At 38.0% G+C, this 17,177-nt stretch overlaps 1 protein-coding gene across 3 annotated transcripts in view; it reads left to right on the forward strand.

Moving 5' to 3' along the window:
- The window catches only part of SBNO1 (strawberry notch homolog 1), a 59,358-nt gene that overhangs the window by 20,375 nt on the left and 21,806 nt on the right, over window positions 1-17,177 (forward strand). For all 3 annotated transcript variants that reach the window (XM_047827555.1, XM_047827554.1, XM_047827556.1), the window contains exons 7-24: window positions 1,572-1,732; window positions 2,712-2,845; window positions 3,039-3,129; window positions 4,602-4,763; window positions 5,870-6,005; window positions 6,086-6,191; window positions 6,327-6,480; window positions 7,462-7,644; window positions 8,163-8,260; window positions 9,363-9,514; window positions 11,482-11,679; window positions 12,097-12,264; window positions 12,372-12,547; window positions 13,016-13,147; window positions 14,997-15,132; window positions 16,072-16,184; window positions 16,276-16,347; window positions 16,860-16,959. In XM_047827555.1, coding sequence (XP_047683511.1) covers window positions 1,572-1,732; window positions 2,712-2,845; window positions 3,039-3,129; window positions 4,602-4,763; window positions 5,870-6,005; window positions 6,086-6,191; window positions 6,327-6,480; window positions 7,462-7,644; window positions 8,163-8,260; window positions 9,363-9,514; window positions 11,482-11,679; window positions 12,097-12,264; window positions 12,372-12,547; window positions 13,016-13,147; window positions 14,997-15,132; window positions 16,072-16,184; window positions 16,276-16,347; window positions 16,860-16,959 — 2,472 coding nt within the window. The remainder of the gene's footprint in view (window positions 1-1,571; window positions 1,733-2,711; window positions 2,846-3,038; window positions 3,130-4,601; window positions 4,764-5,869; window positions 6,006-6,085; window positions 6,192-6,326; window positions 6,481-7,461; window positions 7,645-8,162; window positions 8,261-9,362; window positions 9,515-11,481; window positions 11,680-12,096; window positions 12,265-12,371; window positions 12,548-13,015; window positions 13,148-14,996; window positions 15,133-16,071; window positions 16,185-16,275; window positions 16,348-16,859; window positions 16,960-17,177) is intronic.

A 17,177-nucleotide genomic window follows, 5' to 3' on the forward strand; every position in this document is an offset into this window, starting at 1 on the left:
GATGGAAAAAATATACACATGGCTAGAATCTTTTATGTACTCTGAGTTTCTATAAAAAGCCACTAATATTACCACTTGAACTAAAAAATCTGTTTACCAACTGTGTATGGACTTCAAGCTCCCATAATTTTCTGGCCATTTAAAAAGAAATTATTTATTTTTAATGTTTATTTTTGAGAGAGAGCGTGCATGCATGTGAGTGGGAGAGGAGAAGGTGCAGAAAGAGAGAGGAATAGAGAATCCAAAGCGGGCTCCACACTGACAGCAGAGTGCTGGATGTGTGGGGCCTTGAACCCATGAACCATGAAATCATGACCTGAGCCGACATTGGACGCTCAACCTACTGAGCCACCCAGGTGTCTCTATTTATTTATTTAAGTTTATTTATGTATTTTGAGAGAGCGAGCCAGGGAAGGACAGGGAGAGAGGGAACTCCCAAGCAGGTCCATGGTGTTAGTACAGAACCCGACTCGGGACTTAATGTCATAAACTGTGAGAACTGAAACCTGAGCTGAAACCCAAGAGTCAGACACCTAATTGACTGAGTCACCCAGGTGCCCCTAAAATGAACTTTAGAAGTAAAAGAAAAACAATTTTTTTAATTAAATTTTATTTTTTAATTTAAATCCAAGTTAGTGAACATACAGTAAAAATAATTGTTTTTTGACGAACTTTAAAGAGCACTTGGCTTGCTCAGCTGGTAGAACATGTAGCTTTTGATTTCAGAGTTGTAAGTTCAAGCCCCACATGGATGTGGAAGCTACTTAAAAATAATACATACACATATACTTACATACCTGTATACATTTTTAAACTACGAACTTCAGGTTGTGGTATCCGAAATGGGTAGTTTCCCCCTCCCACCCATAATAGTTCATAAAAGGATTGAGAGTTTATCCATGGCCCTTGAAACCAAAGTCAGCAAACTAAATTTGGACTTTTGCTTGTTTTTATAAAGTTTTATTGGAACATAACCATGCGCGTGAGTTTATTTATTTATTGGCTATGGCTGCTTTTACATTGCTACAATACCGATGTTCAGTAACACCAGATACTCTGCAAAGCTGGAAATATTTATTGTCTGACTGTATATAGAAGAGGTTTGCTGACCTCTGTTTAAAGCTATTCACATAATGCATTTTGGGGAATTAGTTGCTGTTTAATTTTATGGCCAAGATTTCCATTAAAATCCCTTTCAAAATAAAATTACATTCCAAACTTTTGTTTCACCGATGCAAGGGAATGATTCATTCAAATAAATTCCCAAATCTAGGATTGTGTTTGTTGCTATTGGAGAACCTGGTGGTATGAACCAAGTCCATATTTTTCTAGACTTTTTTAATCAGCGGGTCTTTATTTAAAGCATGAGTATTTGATAAATAGGTCCTTTTAGTCAAATTTAAATAGTAATTTACCACCCATCAATGCCTTTATAGAATCCTGAAGTGTATAGTTGCTTATTTACTTTTACTTTTTCTATGATAGGAAAAATATGGCAATATCATATAATAAAACTGGAAGTGTTGTTACCTAGAAAAATTAAAATGAAGTTTTTTAAATTTTTCGTTCAGTAAAAATTGGCCTACGTCATCCAGATGCTGTAGTGGAAACTAGTTCTTTATCCAGTGTTACTCCTCCTGATGTTTGGTACAAAACATCCATTTCTGAAGAAACCATTGATAATGGCTGGTTATCAGCGTTACAGCTTGAGGCAATTACTTATGCAGCGCAGGTAAGCAATAATATTTCGTAGCTACATACAATATTTATCTTTGAATCCTGGTCCATATAATACAGTTGTTTTAATGCAAAGGTTACGTTTTCCTTGCATGAAAAACTTGTGAATGTGATTTTTATAGAAGTTTCACGTGTCTGATAATTAAAGAGGTAGCATGGATTCAGGAGGTGCGCGTTTCTACTAGAAACGACAAATGTTACAGCCTTTTTGGAATGTGTATTAAAATTAAAAATACATATATCTTAAGGCGTCTGGCTGGCTCAGTCATGCAACTTTTGGTCTTGGAGTCATGCAACTCTTGATCTCGGGGTCACGAGTTCAAGCCCCACGTTGGGCGCAGAGCTTGCTTGAAAAAATAACGTATGTCCTTTGACCTAACAAGTGTATTATTGGAAGTCTATTCGACAGAACTATTAGATTGAGAACATATATATTAAGGAGATGGATAGATGGGTGGTTGACTTTGTTTTTGTTTTTGGTGGATGACTATTTGTTGCAGCTTTTTTAACTTTGGTGGTAGAATGCTGGAAAAGACTTAAAAGCCCATACCCTTGTGGGTGTTTGAATAAACTGTAGTATTAGTGTATGGGTATGGTACTGTCTTTTAAAACCATGAATTAGAGTTATGCTAGTTGTCTTGAGAGGGCTTCTGTCGTACTCCATTTCTGTAAAATAAGTAATGGCCAAACAGCTAACCATCCCCTGTGTTTATGTGTGATTAAAAGTTTGTATTTGACTCTGCAAGCATTGAAACAGGTATGGGAGAATGCTCACCAGTTTGTTGACTTCAGTTACCTGGTGCATGTGAGTGTGGCAAGAAACAATACTTAGTAAATATAAAGGAAGTATTCACACTAAGCCAAAGTGTATGTCATTTGTATACGCATAAATCACATTAATATTTTCCTGTTTAAAAGACTGATGGCTAAGGTATTTGAAGGAGTAGATTAATTATCAACTTTCTCTTTTTTAGCAACATGAAACATTCCTACCTAATGGAGATCGTGCTGGCTTCTTAATAGGTGATGGTGCTGGTGTAGGAAAAGGAAGGACGATAGCAGGAATCATCTATGAAAATTATTTGTTGAGTAGAAAAAGAGCATTATGGTAAGTAAGTGCCAAAGACTGTGTAAGCTTTCTTTTGTGAATAATTACTTACGCGTGTGAGATGGGTTTTATTACTGAGTAGGTGTATTTTTTAAGTGTCGAGGCCTGGTTTTATTTATCCTGAGTACTGCTAGATTGATGGAATTTGCATTTAATTTGTGTGTGTGTTTTTGTTTTCTTTTTTATGTGGCAGGTTCAGTGTTTCAAATGACTTGAAGTATGATGCTGAAAGAGATTTGCGGGATATTGGAGCAAAAAACATTTTGGTTCATTCATTAAATAAGGTATGAAAGTTTTCTATTCAGTCATTCAGTAAATATTGATTCATCTGTGAGATTGGAATAATAATAACAGGTTCTACTTTGTAGAGTTACAAAGATCAAGTGAGTTATTTTACCGAAAGCATTAGTTGAGGGCTAGCCATTCTCATTGGGTTGTGGATTACTGTATGTCAGCTACTGTGCCAGGTACGGTTGGGTGGTGACAAAATAGGCCTTGTCTCTGTCGTTACGGAGTTTATTCTCAGTCTTCAGTGTTGGTCTTTGTTTCTGAGGTGACTTTATATGCTGAAGCTCACAACTGTGTGTAGAAGGGTGCACTGTAGTAAAGCTGTGTGGACAGGTAGTGTGCCCATCACAGCACATAGGGAATTGTTGACTTTTGGAGACTGATTTGGAGATTTGTCTGGTAGATTTGTGTATCTGTACCTGCGTTTATGTAAGAACAATACTGTCAAGTGGAAGAAAATGTGGGTAGGTATCTAAAGCAGTTTAATGTGATAAGAATCTTCATGTTCATTTAGCAAACCCTTACTGACCTCCTCCTGTGCACCAACTGCTGGAGTTACCAGGGTGGAATAGACAGACCTGGTTCCTGCAGGTGCCTCCCTGTTAGCCTTTTGAAAATAAGTAAGGACAAGCATTCCATGTGGCCCTAAGTTGGTTCAGTGTTGCCTTGCTCATCATCGGCTTTTTGGGGGGGGGGGTATGACTGAGTGGATTGGTGGTGCTGGTTCTTGAATTGATAACCGACAGCTCAAACTAAAAAACTGACTGACATAGCTCGTTATATATGACACAGGACTGACAGTGACTTGGCATATAGCAAGTGCACAATAAATATTTGTAGAATGAATATCGTGACTTCTTTCTTAGAGGGGAGCTTGGTTTATAACCTTTCGGCTTTTTGTTTTGTTTTTGAGAGAGGGAGTAGGGGAGGGACAGGGAGAGAGGAGAGAATCTTAGGCAGGCTCTACATCCAGCACAGAGCCCCATGCGGGGCTTGATCCCATGGTGGCGAAATCATGACATGAATTGAAATCCAGAGTAGGATGTTTAACTGACTTAACCACCCAGGAGCCCCTGTAATCTTTTGTTGTTGTTGTTGATAGAAGTTTTTTGAGGAGGGCCTGGGTGGCTCCCTGCTGGGTGTGGAGCCTGCTTAGGGGAGTCTTTTCCTCTCCCTCTGCCCCTCCCCTGCCAGCACTCTCTCAAAAAAAAAAAAAAAAAAAAGGTTTTTGAGACTTTGATGAAAACTGGATCCTTATGTCATGAAGTTATGTGTGTGTGTACGTACATACATACAATGGTACGTGTGTGTGTATACGTATGTAGAAGAAATTTTGTGTATGGTCTTAGGGGTCCTTTGACTTCCCTAAAACCCATAATAGACTCACCAGTTTCCTGCTGTAGAAGCTTAGGTAAGATAAATGTTTCAGAGAAAAAAGTATATTTATAACTTCTTTTTTCTTTTTTAGTTTAAATATGGAAAAATTTCTTCCAAACATAACGGGAGCGTGAAAAAGGGTGTTATTTTTGCTACCTATTCTTCCCTTATTGGTGAAAGTCAGTCTGGTGGTAAATACAAAACTAGATTAAAACAACTTCTGCATTGGTGTGGTGATGACTTCGATGGAGTGGTATCCTTTTCAATAAATGTTTTTATGTTTTTTAATGACACAAAAGTGCATGTGAGAATAAACCTTTGGAAAACTACATCCTGAGGTTAACTGCAATTGCTGGGATGAGAGCTTTTAGGATAGCTCAGCATCCAAGGGGTCAGAAAGTTGATTCTGTTTTGTAGCTGCCATATAGGAGGCCAGTATGTAAGCTCCTGGTTTAGGGAAATGTTAAGAGGTGTGGGACGTGATGAATGCTATATTCCTCTTTTTGGGGATTCACGGTGCATATTGATATAGTAAAGCACCTGAGACGACTAAGGGGAAAAAACTGAACTTAGTGATGTTCAAACCTGTTTACCCATGGCAAACCTTTTGCTGTCCTGCATGAGGAATGCCAGTTTTTAAAATGCCCATTAAGTTAGTTACCAATTGTACTTCTGCTTAGAGAATTTGCCAAAATTGTGTGGTGTACCTTTCTTGCCAGGGTGGATCCTTTCCTCCATTCTAATCAAGAATTAAATATCAGGTTAATAGAAATACCCAAATCAGAGGTTGCCTCTGAGACTTGAAAGGGAGGGGTTACGTCAGAGAGAGGCACGTAGAGGGCTTCATTTATGTTTGTGATCTTAAAAAGAATCTGAGGCAAGTAAGGTAAAATGTTATAGGTTTTACAAAGCTGTATGATGGGTATGTTGGTATTATTTTAAAAAGTCTGGGGCGCCTGGGTGGCTCAGTTGGCTAAGTGTCCGACTTCGGCTCAGGTCATGATCTCACAGCCCGTGAGTTCGAGCCCCGTGTTAGGCTCTGGGCTGATGGCTCAGAGCCTGGAGCCTGCTTCCGATTCTGTGTCTCCCTCTCTCTCTGCCCTTCCCCCGTTCATGCTCTGTCTCTCTGCGTCTCAAAAATAAATAAACGTTAAAAAAAAAAAAAAAAAAAAAAAGTTAATGCTCAGGGGCTTATTATCCGTGGCAGCTTTCCCTTCCTGATTATCTTGAACTTGGCCCACTCCTCTACCACAGAAATTTGGGATGTTCCCCAAGACCTTAAGGAAATAAAAGTTAAGTCTTCTTTAAAGATTAGAAATACTTGCTACTGTGATATGTTCCTTAATTCACTCTGTACAGATAGTCTTTGACGAATGCCATAAAGCAAAAAACTTATGTCCTGTTGGTTCTTCGAAGCCAACCAAGACAGGCTTGGCAGTTTTAGAGCTTCAGAACAAATTGCCAAAGGCCAGAGTTGTTTATGCTAGTGCCACTGGTGAGTTGTTATTTTATTTGAAAGATACATGTGTGAGTTATTTATTCAGCTATAACATGTTTTGTTTTGGGATTTTTCAGGTGCTTCTGAACCACGAAACATGGCCTATATGAACCGTCTTGGAATATGGGGTGAGGGAACTCCATTTAGAGAATTCAGTGATTTTATCCAAGCAGTAGAACGGAGGTAAGGTAGTTTACGGTATACTCTATTTGTTCTCAGTTGCAGTTTAAAAGAGGTGTTACTGCTAAAACCTTTTCCACTTATATTAAAGCCCTACTATATTTAATGATAGTTACTGTGTGTTTTAATTTTATTCAGAGGTGTTGGTGCCATGGAAATAGTTGCTATGGATATGAAACTTAGAGGAATGTACATTGCTCGACAGCTGAGCTTTACTGGAGTGACCTTCAAAATTGAGGAAGTTCTTCTTTCTCAGAGCTATGTGAAAATGTATAACAAAGCAGTCAAGCTGGTGAGAAGTTATTTCTTAATTCCTAGTATTTTTAATGTCTGTCAGCCCACAAGAGTATATTTTGCTGTAAAACAACAGATAAATCACCAGATCCTTACTTTCCTAATTTTCTAAGCTTTCTCTTTGTTAAAGTAATTTATTAGGAGAAAAAAGCTATTGGGGAGCCTGGGTAGTTCAGTCGGTTGAGTGTCTGAGTCTTGATTTCGGCTCAGGTCATGATTCCAGGGTCATGAGATCGAGCCCCGCATCAGGGTCTATGCTGGGTGTGGAGCCTGCTTAAGATTCTTTCTCTCCCCCTCTCCCTCTCTTCACCGCTTGTGCACGTGCGCTTTCTCTCTTTCAAGTAAATATAAATAAATAAAACAACATAAAAAAGCGATTTACAATGGGGTGTCTGGCTGGCTCAGTCGAAGAGCATGTGACTTGATCTTCAGGGTTATGAGTTCAAGCCACATTTAGTGTAGAGATCACTTAAATGCATAAACTTTTAAAAAAGCCATTTATTTAAGTCGCATAGTTTTAAAATTACAGTGTAACTATTCCCTAAAATGACTGTAGTTGCTAAGAAGAGTTTCGAGGCAACTGTGAACATCCTGAAAAACATTTGTTTAGAGCTTCCCAAGCTACTGAAGTTGGCTTATTAAATTAATGTTAAGTAGTCTTGCACCTGACATTATTTTGCTTGAATCGGTCATTTTTAAAAAATGTTTGTTTATTTTTGAGAGAGAGAGAAAGTCCATCGAGCGGGGGTGGGGTGGGGTGGAGGCAGAAAGGGAGACCGAGAATCCCAAGCAGGCTCCATGCTGTGCACGTAGAGCCTGATGCGGGGCTCGAACTCAGAAACCGTGAGATCATGACCCGAGCCAAAATCAGGAGTCGGACGCTTAACTGAATGAGGCACCCAGGTGCCCCGAATCAGTGATTTTTAAATAATTCACACTTACAGATGAAATATCTAAAATGTTGGTTGTGTATCTTCAGTGGGTCATTGCCAGAGAGCGATTTCAGCAAGCTGCAGATCTGATTGATGCTGAGCAACGCATGAAGAAATCCATGTGGGGTCAGTTCTGGTCTGCTCACCAGAGATTTTTCAAATACTTGTGTATAGCATCCAAAGTTAAAAGGGTTGTGCAACTAGCTCGAGAAGAAATCAAGAATGGAAAAGTAAGTTGAAGAATACATTAATAGATTTATTCTTTGGTTATGTTTTCTAGTCTTGTGTGTTCAGGCTTTCTGCTTGGAAAGCCTGCTCTTTCTGAGAGTTGTAAAAGTATTAATGTAGTCAGACTTTAAAATACACATTTCTTTAAAGAATTTAGATAGCTCAAAAGAGTATAAAGAAATAAACCACTATAATTTGGCCATCCATAGATATGACTACTGATGACATGTGGGTATTTATTGCCATACAGTTTTTTCTTTTCAGCAAAATATAGATATACTTGAAGTCCAAAGAACTGAGGCAGGGGCTTTAATTATGTCCACTGCTGTAATCCTATTTCCTAGCTAAGTTTTTTTACACCCAGTAGCATGCCTCAGATATATACAGAATAAATAAATGAGCACGTATGTACAATAATGGGTCATTCTTGTTTGAAATCCTTTTTCTTAACTAAATATGTAAAATACATCTTAAGAAACCACATGCGTGGTATTATTTATAATTCTGTTTTTCTCTCCAGTGTGTCGTAATTGGTCTGCAGTCGACAGGAGAAGCTAGAACATTAGAAGCCTTGGAGGAGGGTGGAGGAGAATTGAATGATTTCGTTTCAACTGCCAAGTAATGTTTTTGGTTTTAAGTTTTTATTTAGATTAGTTTTAAGTGTTCGCATTTCCTGGAGGCAAAAGTTTTGATTCATCCTTAACATCATTAAAGTTTTTCTGATCTTAGTTTTTGCAGTTCTGTGAGATCCATGACAGTATATCCTTTGGAAAACAACATATGAATGCTCAGTTGTTAAGCATTTTGACAATATTGTGCCCAGTATTTGAACTAATGGAAGGGTATGATTTTTGTCTTGTAGATCTTGGAAATGTGTGACAGCTTGGATTAGTTTCTGTTTTAGTTTCAGCTTTGTGTGTTTGAAATTACCATTATCCACACGAACAATAAGTAGAGTTTGCCCCAGTTTAGTAATCTGTGTATAAAAATTGCACGCAATCATGGGATATTCAAAAAGAGTTTTAAAAAGAAGTTTTTAGACATCGTTTCTCAGTTTATTTGCCTACCCTAGCCATGTTAACTGTGGTAGTAAAATTAGCAAAATAACCTTTGCCCCACCTATCTTTTGCCTCAGGCGATATATTCAAGTGGTTCCTTTTAAGGTGGATATAATCCAAAACTGCTTCTAAAACCAAAACATGCACCTACTAATCTGTTGTCTTTTGTACTTATGTGCCTATTACTATGTTGTTTAAAATGGTAGGAGCTAGTCACGGGTGCCTATCAATGGCTAGTCCAAATTGAGATATGCTGTGAATGTAAACACAGGAGATTTCATTCAAAGACTTAAAGTATATGTTTTACATCTCACTGATTGCATTTTGAAATGATACATTGTTATATAATAGTAGAATATGTCCTGAAATGTATTATTAAAAAACGTTTGTCTAGTTTTCTTTTACTACTTTTTAATGTAGTTACTAGAAAATGTAAAAATTGCATATTTGGCTTGGCCTGAACTTTATTTCAGTTAGCGTTGACCTACAATATTAAAGTTATTTCAGCTGGATTATCACTGTTTTATAAAACTGAACAAAGTATACAGTATTTACTTTTTAGGAAATATATTTTAAAAATATATTCAGTAAGACTTTATATATAATAAACTATTTGGCAAACTGAACCACTAATTGTCAACTTTTTTTTCTCCTATAAACAGAGGAGTGTTGCAGTCACTAATTGAAAAACACTTCCCTGCTCCAGATCGAAAAAAACTGTATAGTTTGTTAGGAATTGATTTGACAGCTCCAAGTAACAATAGTTCACCAAGAGATAGTCCTTGTAAAGAAAATAAAGTGAAGAAGCGGAAAGGTGGGTTTTTTTTCTTTAAATGATGTTGAAAATAGTGTAAATTTGAGCATTTTGAAGCAGCTATATTTTGGGATTGAGCTGCCTTCCTTAAATTGGCATGTAGTTGTATATTTTCACTGTTGCCTATGTGGTTTTGAACACACAAGTAACTCCCTGTTTTAAATTAGGACTTGAACAATTTGGTGTTAGGCACTATATTAAGCACTGGCCATACATTGTTTCATTTAACCCACAAGGGATCCATATGAAAATAGGTCTTGCTTTTTGTATTCTAGACAGAGGACACGAAGGCACAGAAAGATTAAGAGGTGAAGGAATCTTCCCAGGTTCACATAGCTAGTGGGCAATACACAGCAAAATCTGGGCCTTGCTGTTGTTATAGCTGCATATGCATACACACATATGGTGTTTTTACAGTCTTTAAAGAGTCATTTGTTAACTTATTATTTTTAAGAATACACTCCGTGCTTACTAGACATTTTATAATATGCAAACTTCAGCTTGTGTTTAGATGCTTAGTAAGATGTTTGGCTTTCGGAAGTTAACTTCTCGGGCACCTGGGTGGCTTAGTCGGTTAAGTATCTGACTTCAGCTCAGGTCATGATGTTACCATTCGTGAATTCGAGCCCCGCTTTGGGCTCTGTGCTGACAGCTCAGAGCCTGGAGCCTGCTTTGGATTCTGTGTCTCCCTCTGTCTGCCCCTCCCCTGCTCATGCTCTGTCTCTCTTTCTCTCTCTCTCAAAAATAAACATTAAGAAACAAAAGTTAACTTAACAGGCGCTCTCTAGGACAGTGATAACTTCCATTGGAATGTCTGTGATGCTGTGTATTCTAAACACAGTGGCTGATACTTGAGCCTTAATTTTTTTTATCTGTTGTAAGTACATGTTTTTCACATTTTTTAAATTTACTTTGAAAGAGAAAGCACGCGAGCTGGGGAAGGGCAGGGAGAGTGGAGAGAGAATCCCAAGCAGGGCTCAAACCCACGACTCTAGGATCATGACCTGAGCCAAAATCAAGAGTCAGACACTTAACTGACTGAGCCACCCAAGTGCCCCTACATTTTTAATATGCTTGGAAGTGGGTTGGTTATTATAATTGAGAACGTTTTTTTATGGTAGTGGCACAAAAAGTAATGCTGTGTTTTAGAATCAGTGGCCTCTTAAATGGTCGCGTGGTCGTTTCCCTTTGCTGAGTTACGTTCTTACCATATGTGTCATTAATATGTGAACTTTTAATGGTTTGTTCCAGATCTCTCTTCTGAATATTCAGTAAAATAATTCACATCAGCACCTTGTTTGATTTCTAAAATGGTGTGTTATAGATTTTTTTTAAGTATTCCATAAGTTATTTTTTTAAGGTATTTTATTTTTTAAGTACTCTATAAACCTATAATTATTAGGTCTGTTCTCTCAACCTGATATGCAGTTGGATTGTGTGAAAATGCCAGAGATTCTGTTTTGTGTCTGTTGTCCTGAATTTGTTTTGAAACATATATTTAAAGGCAGTCTTGGATATGTATTGACATGTTTCATTTCTTCTTAATAACTAAACTTAACCTGATTTCTTATGGGAGTCTAAAAGGTTAACACTTGTGAATTTTATGTACTTAAGGAAATGTTTTTCCTCTGTTTTCTCATGTGATTTAAAAACATTTATTTTTCTAATGTTTATTCATTTTTGAGAGACAGAGCACGAGTGAGCGAGGGAGGGGCACACACAGAGAGAGATACTGAATCTGAAGCAGGTTCCAGGCTCTGAGCTGTCAGCATAGAGTCTGATATGGGGCTTGAACTCACGAACCATGAGATCATGACCTGAGCCGAAGTTGGATGCTTACCCGACTGAGCCACCTAGGCGTCCCCTCTGTGTTTCTCATTTGAATAACTCATGAGTTAAATGTAATTTTTTGGATATTTAGAATAGTGTGTTTGGGCTGACTGTCTCGTTTGGGGGTTTGAGGGTAGGTGAAGAAATAACCCGAGAAGCCAAAAAAGCACGAAAAGTAGGTGGCCTTACTGGTAGCAGTTCTGATGACAGTGGGAGTGAATCTGACGCGTCTGACCATGAAGAAAGTGACTATGAGAGCTCAAAAAACATGAGTTCCGGAGACGATGATGACTTCAACCCGTTCAGAGATGAGTCTAGTGAGGATGACGAAGACGGTAAGTGTGTCGGTTAAATATAAACTAAAGGATACTTATCTCTGTGTCTGAAATGGGATATATATATATATATATATATATATATATATATATATATATATTTTTTTTTTTTTTTTCCCCCCTGTGCAGTACAAATCATCGCACAGATTCTCATCTTTGCTTGGTGGACAACTCCCAAGCTTGTTTGTCTTTTGGTAGTTTATCTCATTTATGGGAGATGGTGGCCTCCGTTTTGTGTAGTGCTTTTTAACCTCAAACTCTGGCATTGTACCTTATGGTGTGTTGGATGTATTACTGGACCAGTGTAGCTGGTGACAATTATAAGTTACCAGTTAATACAGAAAATTCAAGTGTTACTGCCTTTGAAGATTCTGCTTCGTTCACAAATGATTTGACACATCTTTTCTTAACTTTCAGATCCCTGGTTAATCAGGAAAGATCACAAGAAAAACAAAGATAAAAAAAAAAAGAAAAGTATAGATCCAGATTCTATTCAAAGTGCCTTATTAGCATCAGGTCTTGGATCAAAACGACCTAGTTTTTCATCTACGCCAGTAATTTTGCCTGCTCCTAACAGTGCACCAGGTATCTTAAGAGGAAGCTTGCTTTGTCCTTGAAATGTACTTTTTAAACAAAACATATTTAAACTTTGTACTGATTTTTTTTTTTCTTACCAAATGTGCCTTATCTAGCCAACAGTAACACCAACAGTAACAGTAGCCTTATAACAAGTCAGGATGCTGTGGAAAGAGCCCAGCAGATGAAGAAAGACCTACTTGATAAACTAGAAAAATTAGCTGAAGACCTCCCTCCTAATACCCTGGATGAACTTATTGATGAACTTGGTGGCCCTGAGAATGTTGCTGAGGTAAATATGACTCGATCAGGGCTGTGTCTCTCCTTGGTCTTTTTTTTGTGTTCCTTTTGGCCACTTCCAAAATGCTGAGGAATGAGTGCTATTTTGGATATCATAATAATGTGTCTAATTTTCTCTTAGATCTTAGAACCTTGTTCTGTATTTCTCTTCCTAGAGTCAGTGAATTCTTATCCTTAGTATCTGGTGTTTACCCAACACTGATCTGTTACTGCACCTGTCATGCAGCCTTTGTGATCGTTGCCCCACATCTGCTTTCTCTGCGGGAATCTGAACTTCTCCAAACCAGAGATTGTATTGCAGTGTTCTCTCCCCCAGGGTGCCTGTGCGGCCCAGGCTGCACAGTACATACTGGCTTCATCATCCCCTTCTGTCCCCCACCACGTTTCTCTAATGAAGGAGTCCTGGGTGTCCTGCGTCTTAATCAGGTAACTTAATTGTAAGGACACTTTGGTTTTTCAGATGACTGGCCGCAAAGGGAGGGTTGTAAGCAATGATGATGGAAGCATATCTTATGAGTCAAGATCTGAACTTGATGTCCCTGTGGAAATACTAAATATTACAGAAAAACAAAGATTTATGGATGGAGATAAGGTATGTTTTTCTGAGATGCTTTTCAATGAAAAGAACAATGCCCATATGTTAAAATTAATGTTTAGGGTTTTTGTTTGTTTTTTTTTTTTCTTTTAAAAGAAACTACATGTGGGGGGGGTGGTGGTTCAGTTGGTTAAGCTTCTGACTCTTAATGTCAGCTCAGGTCATCGTCAGAGGGTTGTGGGATTGAGCCCCATGTTGGGCTGCCAGGATGAACTTTCTTGGGATTCTCTCTCTCCTTCTCTCTTTGCCCCCTCCCTCCACTTCTCTCTCTCAAAATAAATAAACTTTAAAAATAAATAAAAGAAATTGCGTTGAATGTTGTTATTATTCTGTATTTTTTAGTAATTGCACATACTGCACATTTTACATTTTCATTATTTTCTCACAAATTGGATGTAGTAAGTATTTTCTATTGTGCACAAAATTAAATGTGGATCTTAATAACTTTGGAGACTTTCTACATTTTTAATCAGAATATGAAAATACTGAGTTCTTACAGGTCATCTTAATGATTTCACATCTAATGCTACTCTCCAGTGTCAGTCTAATTTTGAGTCTAAAAATACATTTAAGCACACACAGATTTCTGATGGTCTTTGGTTTTGCTGATTCTTACTGCTGTGCCGTGTCATATTAGGGTGATTCTTCTGAATGACGTTTAGATTGGCTTGCATACCTCACCGTTGTGGAGACAGACCTTGGTTGCCTCCGGAGGCTCTTTGTATAGCCTCTTACTGTTAAGTAACCATCAGTCAATTTTGAGATTCTCAGACTAGTTCTTCCCCATTTAGTTGGAATTAACCATAAGCATTTGCTGATGAGATTGCTAAAAAATAGGAGTGCCACTTAAACTTAATTCCTTAATTTAAAAGGTAGAATAAAATCTTAAATCTTTACTCACATTTTTCTTTATATTTCAGTGAGTTTTTCTGCCTTTGCAAATGAAATAATTGAGGATAGTTACCATTATCAAAGTCTTCTGGAAATACATTTATGTATTTTAAAAATTTATTTATTTTGAGGGAGAGCACGCATGAACAGGGGAGGGGAAGAGAGCCGGAGAAGGAGACTCGTAAGCAGGCTGTCTGCTGTCAGCATGGAGCCCTTCGTGGGGCTCAGTCTCACAACCATGAGATCATGACCTGAACCAATGTCAAGAGTCGGATGCTTAACTAACTGAACTGACTGAGCCACCCAGGTGCCCCTTATAAGTATATTTAAAAGCTCATGCTACGTATTTTAAAGATTGTAGGAACAGGTATTACCAGTTGTGCTATGTACTTTGTTTCATGAATTTTTACCCATGTGCATTGGGAGTTGTATTAGTTGGAATTCGTTTTAGCTGTTAAATGACAGAAAATCCAAAATCATACTGATTTAAACAAGGTAGAAGGTAATTTCTCCCATGTACAAGTTTGAGTATGTAGACCAGGGCCATTAAAGCTCCTTGAAGACTATGCCTCTTCTGTCTTATTCCTTTAATATGTGGGCCTCCATTTTCAAGTTACCTATTTTAGATTCAGTCATAATACCTTTACATTTCATCTAGCAGAGAGGAGAAAAAAGGAGAAGGGCACGTTCTTGACTTTGAAGGACATTTCTTAGATGTTCGTATCACCTACAGCCTACTGGAGTATGCCCACAATTAGCTGCACTGCAAAGTGAGAAATACAATCTTGATTCTGGGCAGCCGTGTACCTGCCTAATTTGGGGTTCCATAATTGAAGAAGGAGGGGAGGATAGGTATTGGTGGACCACTAGTACTCTAAGAAATTTACTTAGGGTACTGGCCCACTTGTCTTTGTGCAAAGGTGATTATTTTTTCCCCCCCTTACATTTAATACAGAATATTGCTATCATCTCAGAAGCTGCCAGCTCGGGTATTTCATTACAAGCAGATCGGAGGGCTAAAAATCAAAGGCGACGGGTTCACATGACTTTGGAATTACCCTGGAGTGCTGATAGAGCAATTCAGCAGTTCGGTAAGTTCCTACATTGAATATCACTTAATAGATAGCTAGGGATCATTGGGGAAATGTGTACATATCAAAACCTATATTTAATGTCAGATATCTTAAAGCATGACGTATGTGTAATTTTGGAGTGGATTTTGTATTGCATATACCTAAAAATCTAGAATACGTGAATTCATTTCTTACCTGTTGTGAGAAATGTAAAAGAACTGTGTTGGATTTCTTGGGGGTTTCTGGCATTATATCTAAGAATAAGGTTCCTTGGGAATATCTTCATTATAGATCTTCAGGATGTATGTGGTCTCTGTCAGAGCACCTGCCACCTCATGTCCTTTTCAGCCCTCAGTGCCTTTACTGAAGGCATATTACTCCTCCCTCGCCCTACACATTCATGTCCCTGTGACTTGATGATTTAAAAAATAAAAATTTTGGAAGAACCCAGAGTGACTTTGCTTCAGAAACATTGTGGTTAACCCCAAGTGGGGCAGCAGTGATATGTTTATCATTGGACAGTTCTGTGGCAGTTTCTGTCCTTTTGTAAGGGGGGAGTAGTGCTCTGAATATGGATGTTGTTCAAGCGAGTGTTTTCTGTTTTGTGCCTTTTGGAGAGTCACAGTAATTGTTACTTTTTTTTTTAATATTTACTTATTTTGAGAAAGAGACTGTACGAGTGGGAGAGGGACAGAGAGGGAGGGAGTGAGAATTCCAGGAAGGTTCTGTCTACAGTATCAGTGCTGAGCCCGACATGGGGCTCAATCTCATGAATCGTGAGATCGTGACCTGAGTTGGAAGCTTAAACGACTGAGCCACCGAGGTGCCCCAAATGTTACATTCTTCAGTTTTTCTCTTAAAAGTTTCCAGATACCAGCTTAGTGTTAAAATGCTAGAAATCGATCTCAGAATACTTGGTGTATAGGGAACACATCAGTATTTTTAATGTCTTTACAGGACGGACTCATAGATCAAACCAAGTCACTGCTCCCGAATATGTGTTTCTGATTTCTGAATTGGCAGGAGAGCAAAGATTTGCTTCTATTGTTGCTAAAAGACTTGAGAGTTTGGTAAGTTTTTGAAGTTGTATAGTTGTGTGTAAGAGATGGTGAATGTTAACCTGTCTTTTGTGCCTTGATTGGAAACTTTCTGTTTTGATAGGGAGCGCTTACACATGGTGACAGAAGAGCAACAGAATCTAGAGATCTGAGCAGGTTCAATTTTGATAATAAGGTACATTTCAGCTTTCAGTATCTCTGAAAATTTGTGGTAGTGTCTAGTTCTCTGGTGAACAAAGAGGGGAAGTGGTTACTGTTTAAAACTTAAAACCGCCTCCTCTTATGTTTTTGCTGTAAAATGATAGCATCCTGTAAGACACAGATTTTCCCATATCAGACCTTTGGTGATCAACTCTGCAGTATAATCGTATTTTCATCCTTATTAGGAAATAGGAATATAATAAATACTTGTGAGTGAATCAAATGTGAATTTAAAGGAAGTTATTTATTGGACATCTGCTTTCTGCTATTGTGTGAACTAGCATATATATATATGTATATGTATATGTACATACATACATATATATATACACACACGCACACATATATATGTATATACATATATATAAAGTCCTGTCATTTTTTAATCTTTGGTACCATACATAATAGTTTTTATAGCATTCAACTGGTCATGTGATTGAAGTGTAGCAAGTGCTGGAATTGGTTGACTTTTGTTTTTTATTGCAGTATGGAAGAAACGCTTTAGAAATTGTCATGAAATCTATTGTCAACCTGGATTCTCCTATGGTATCACCACCTCCGGACTATCCTGGAGAATTCTTTAAAGGTAACTTTTAAAAATAATCACTCAGGGGTGCCTGGATGACTTAGTCAGCTAAGCGTCCAACTTTGGCTCAGAACATGATCTCACAGTTGATGAGTTGAAGCCCCACATGAGGCTCCATGCTGGAAGTGCAGAGCCTGCTTGGCAGTCTTGCTCTCCCCTCGCTGTCTTCCCCTCCCCCATTCACACTTTCTCCCACTCAAATAAACTTTAAAAAATAA

This window comes from Prionailurus viverrinus, chromosome D3 (genome assembly GCF_022837055.1).
Source record: "Prionailurus viverrinus isolate Anna chromosome D3, UM_Priviv_1.0, whole genome shotgun sequence".
Classification (NCBI taxonomy): domain Eukaryota; kingdom Metazoa; phylum Chordata; class Mammalia; order Carnivora; family Felidae; genus Prionailurus; species Prionailurus viverrinus.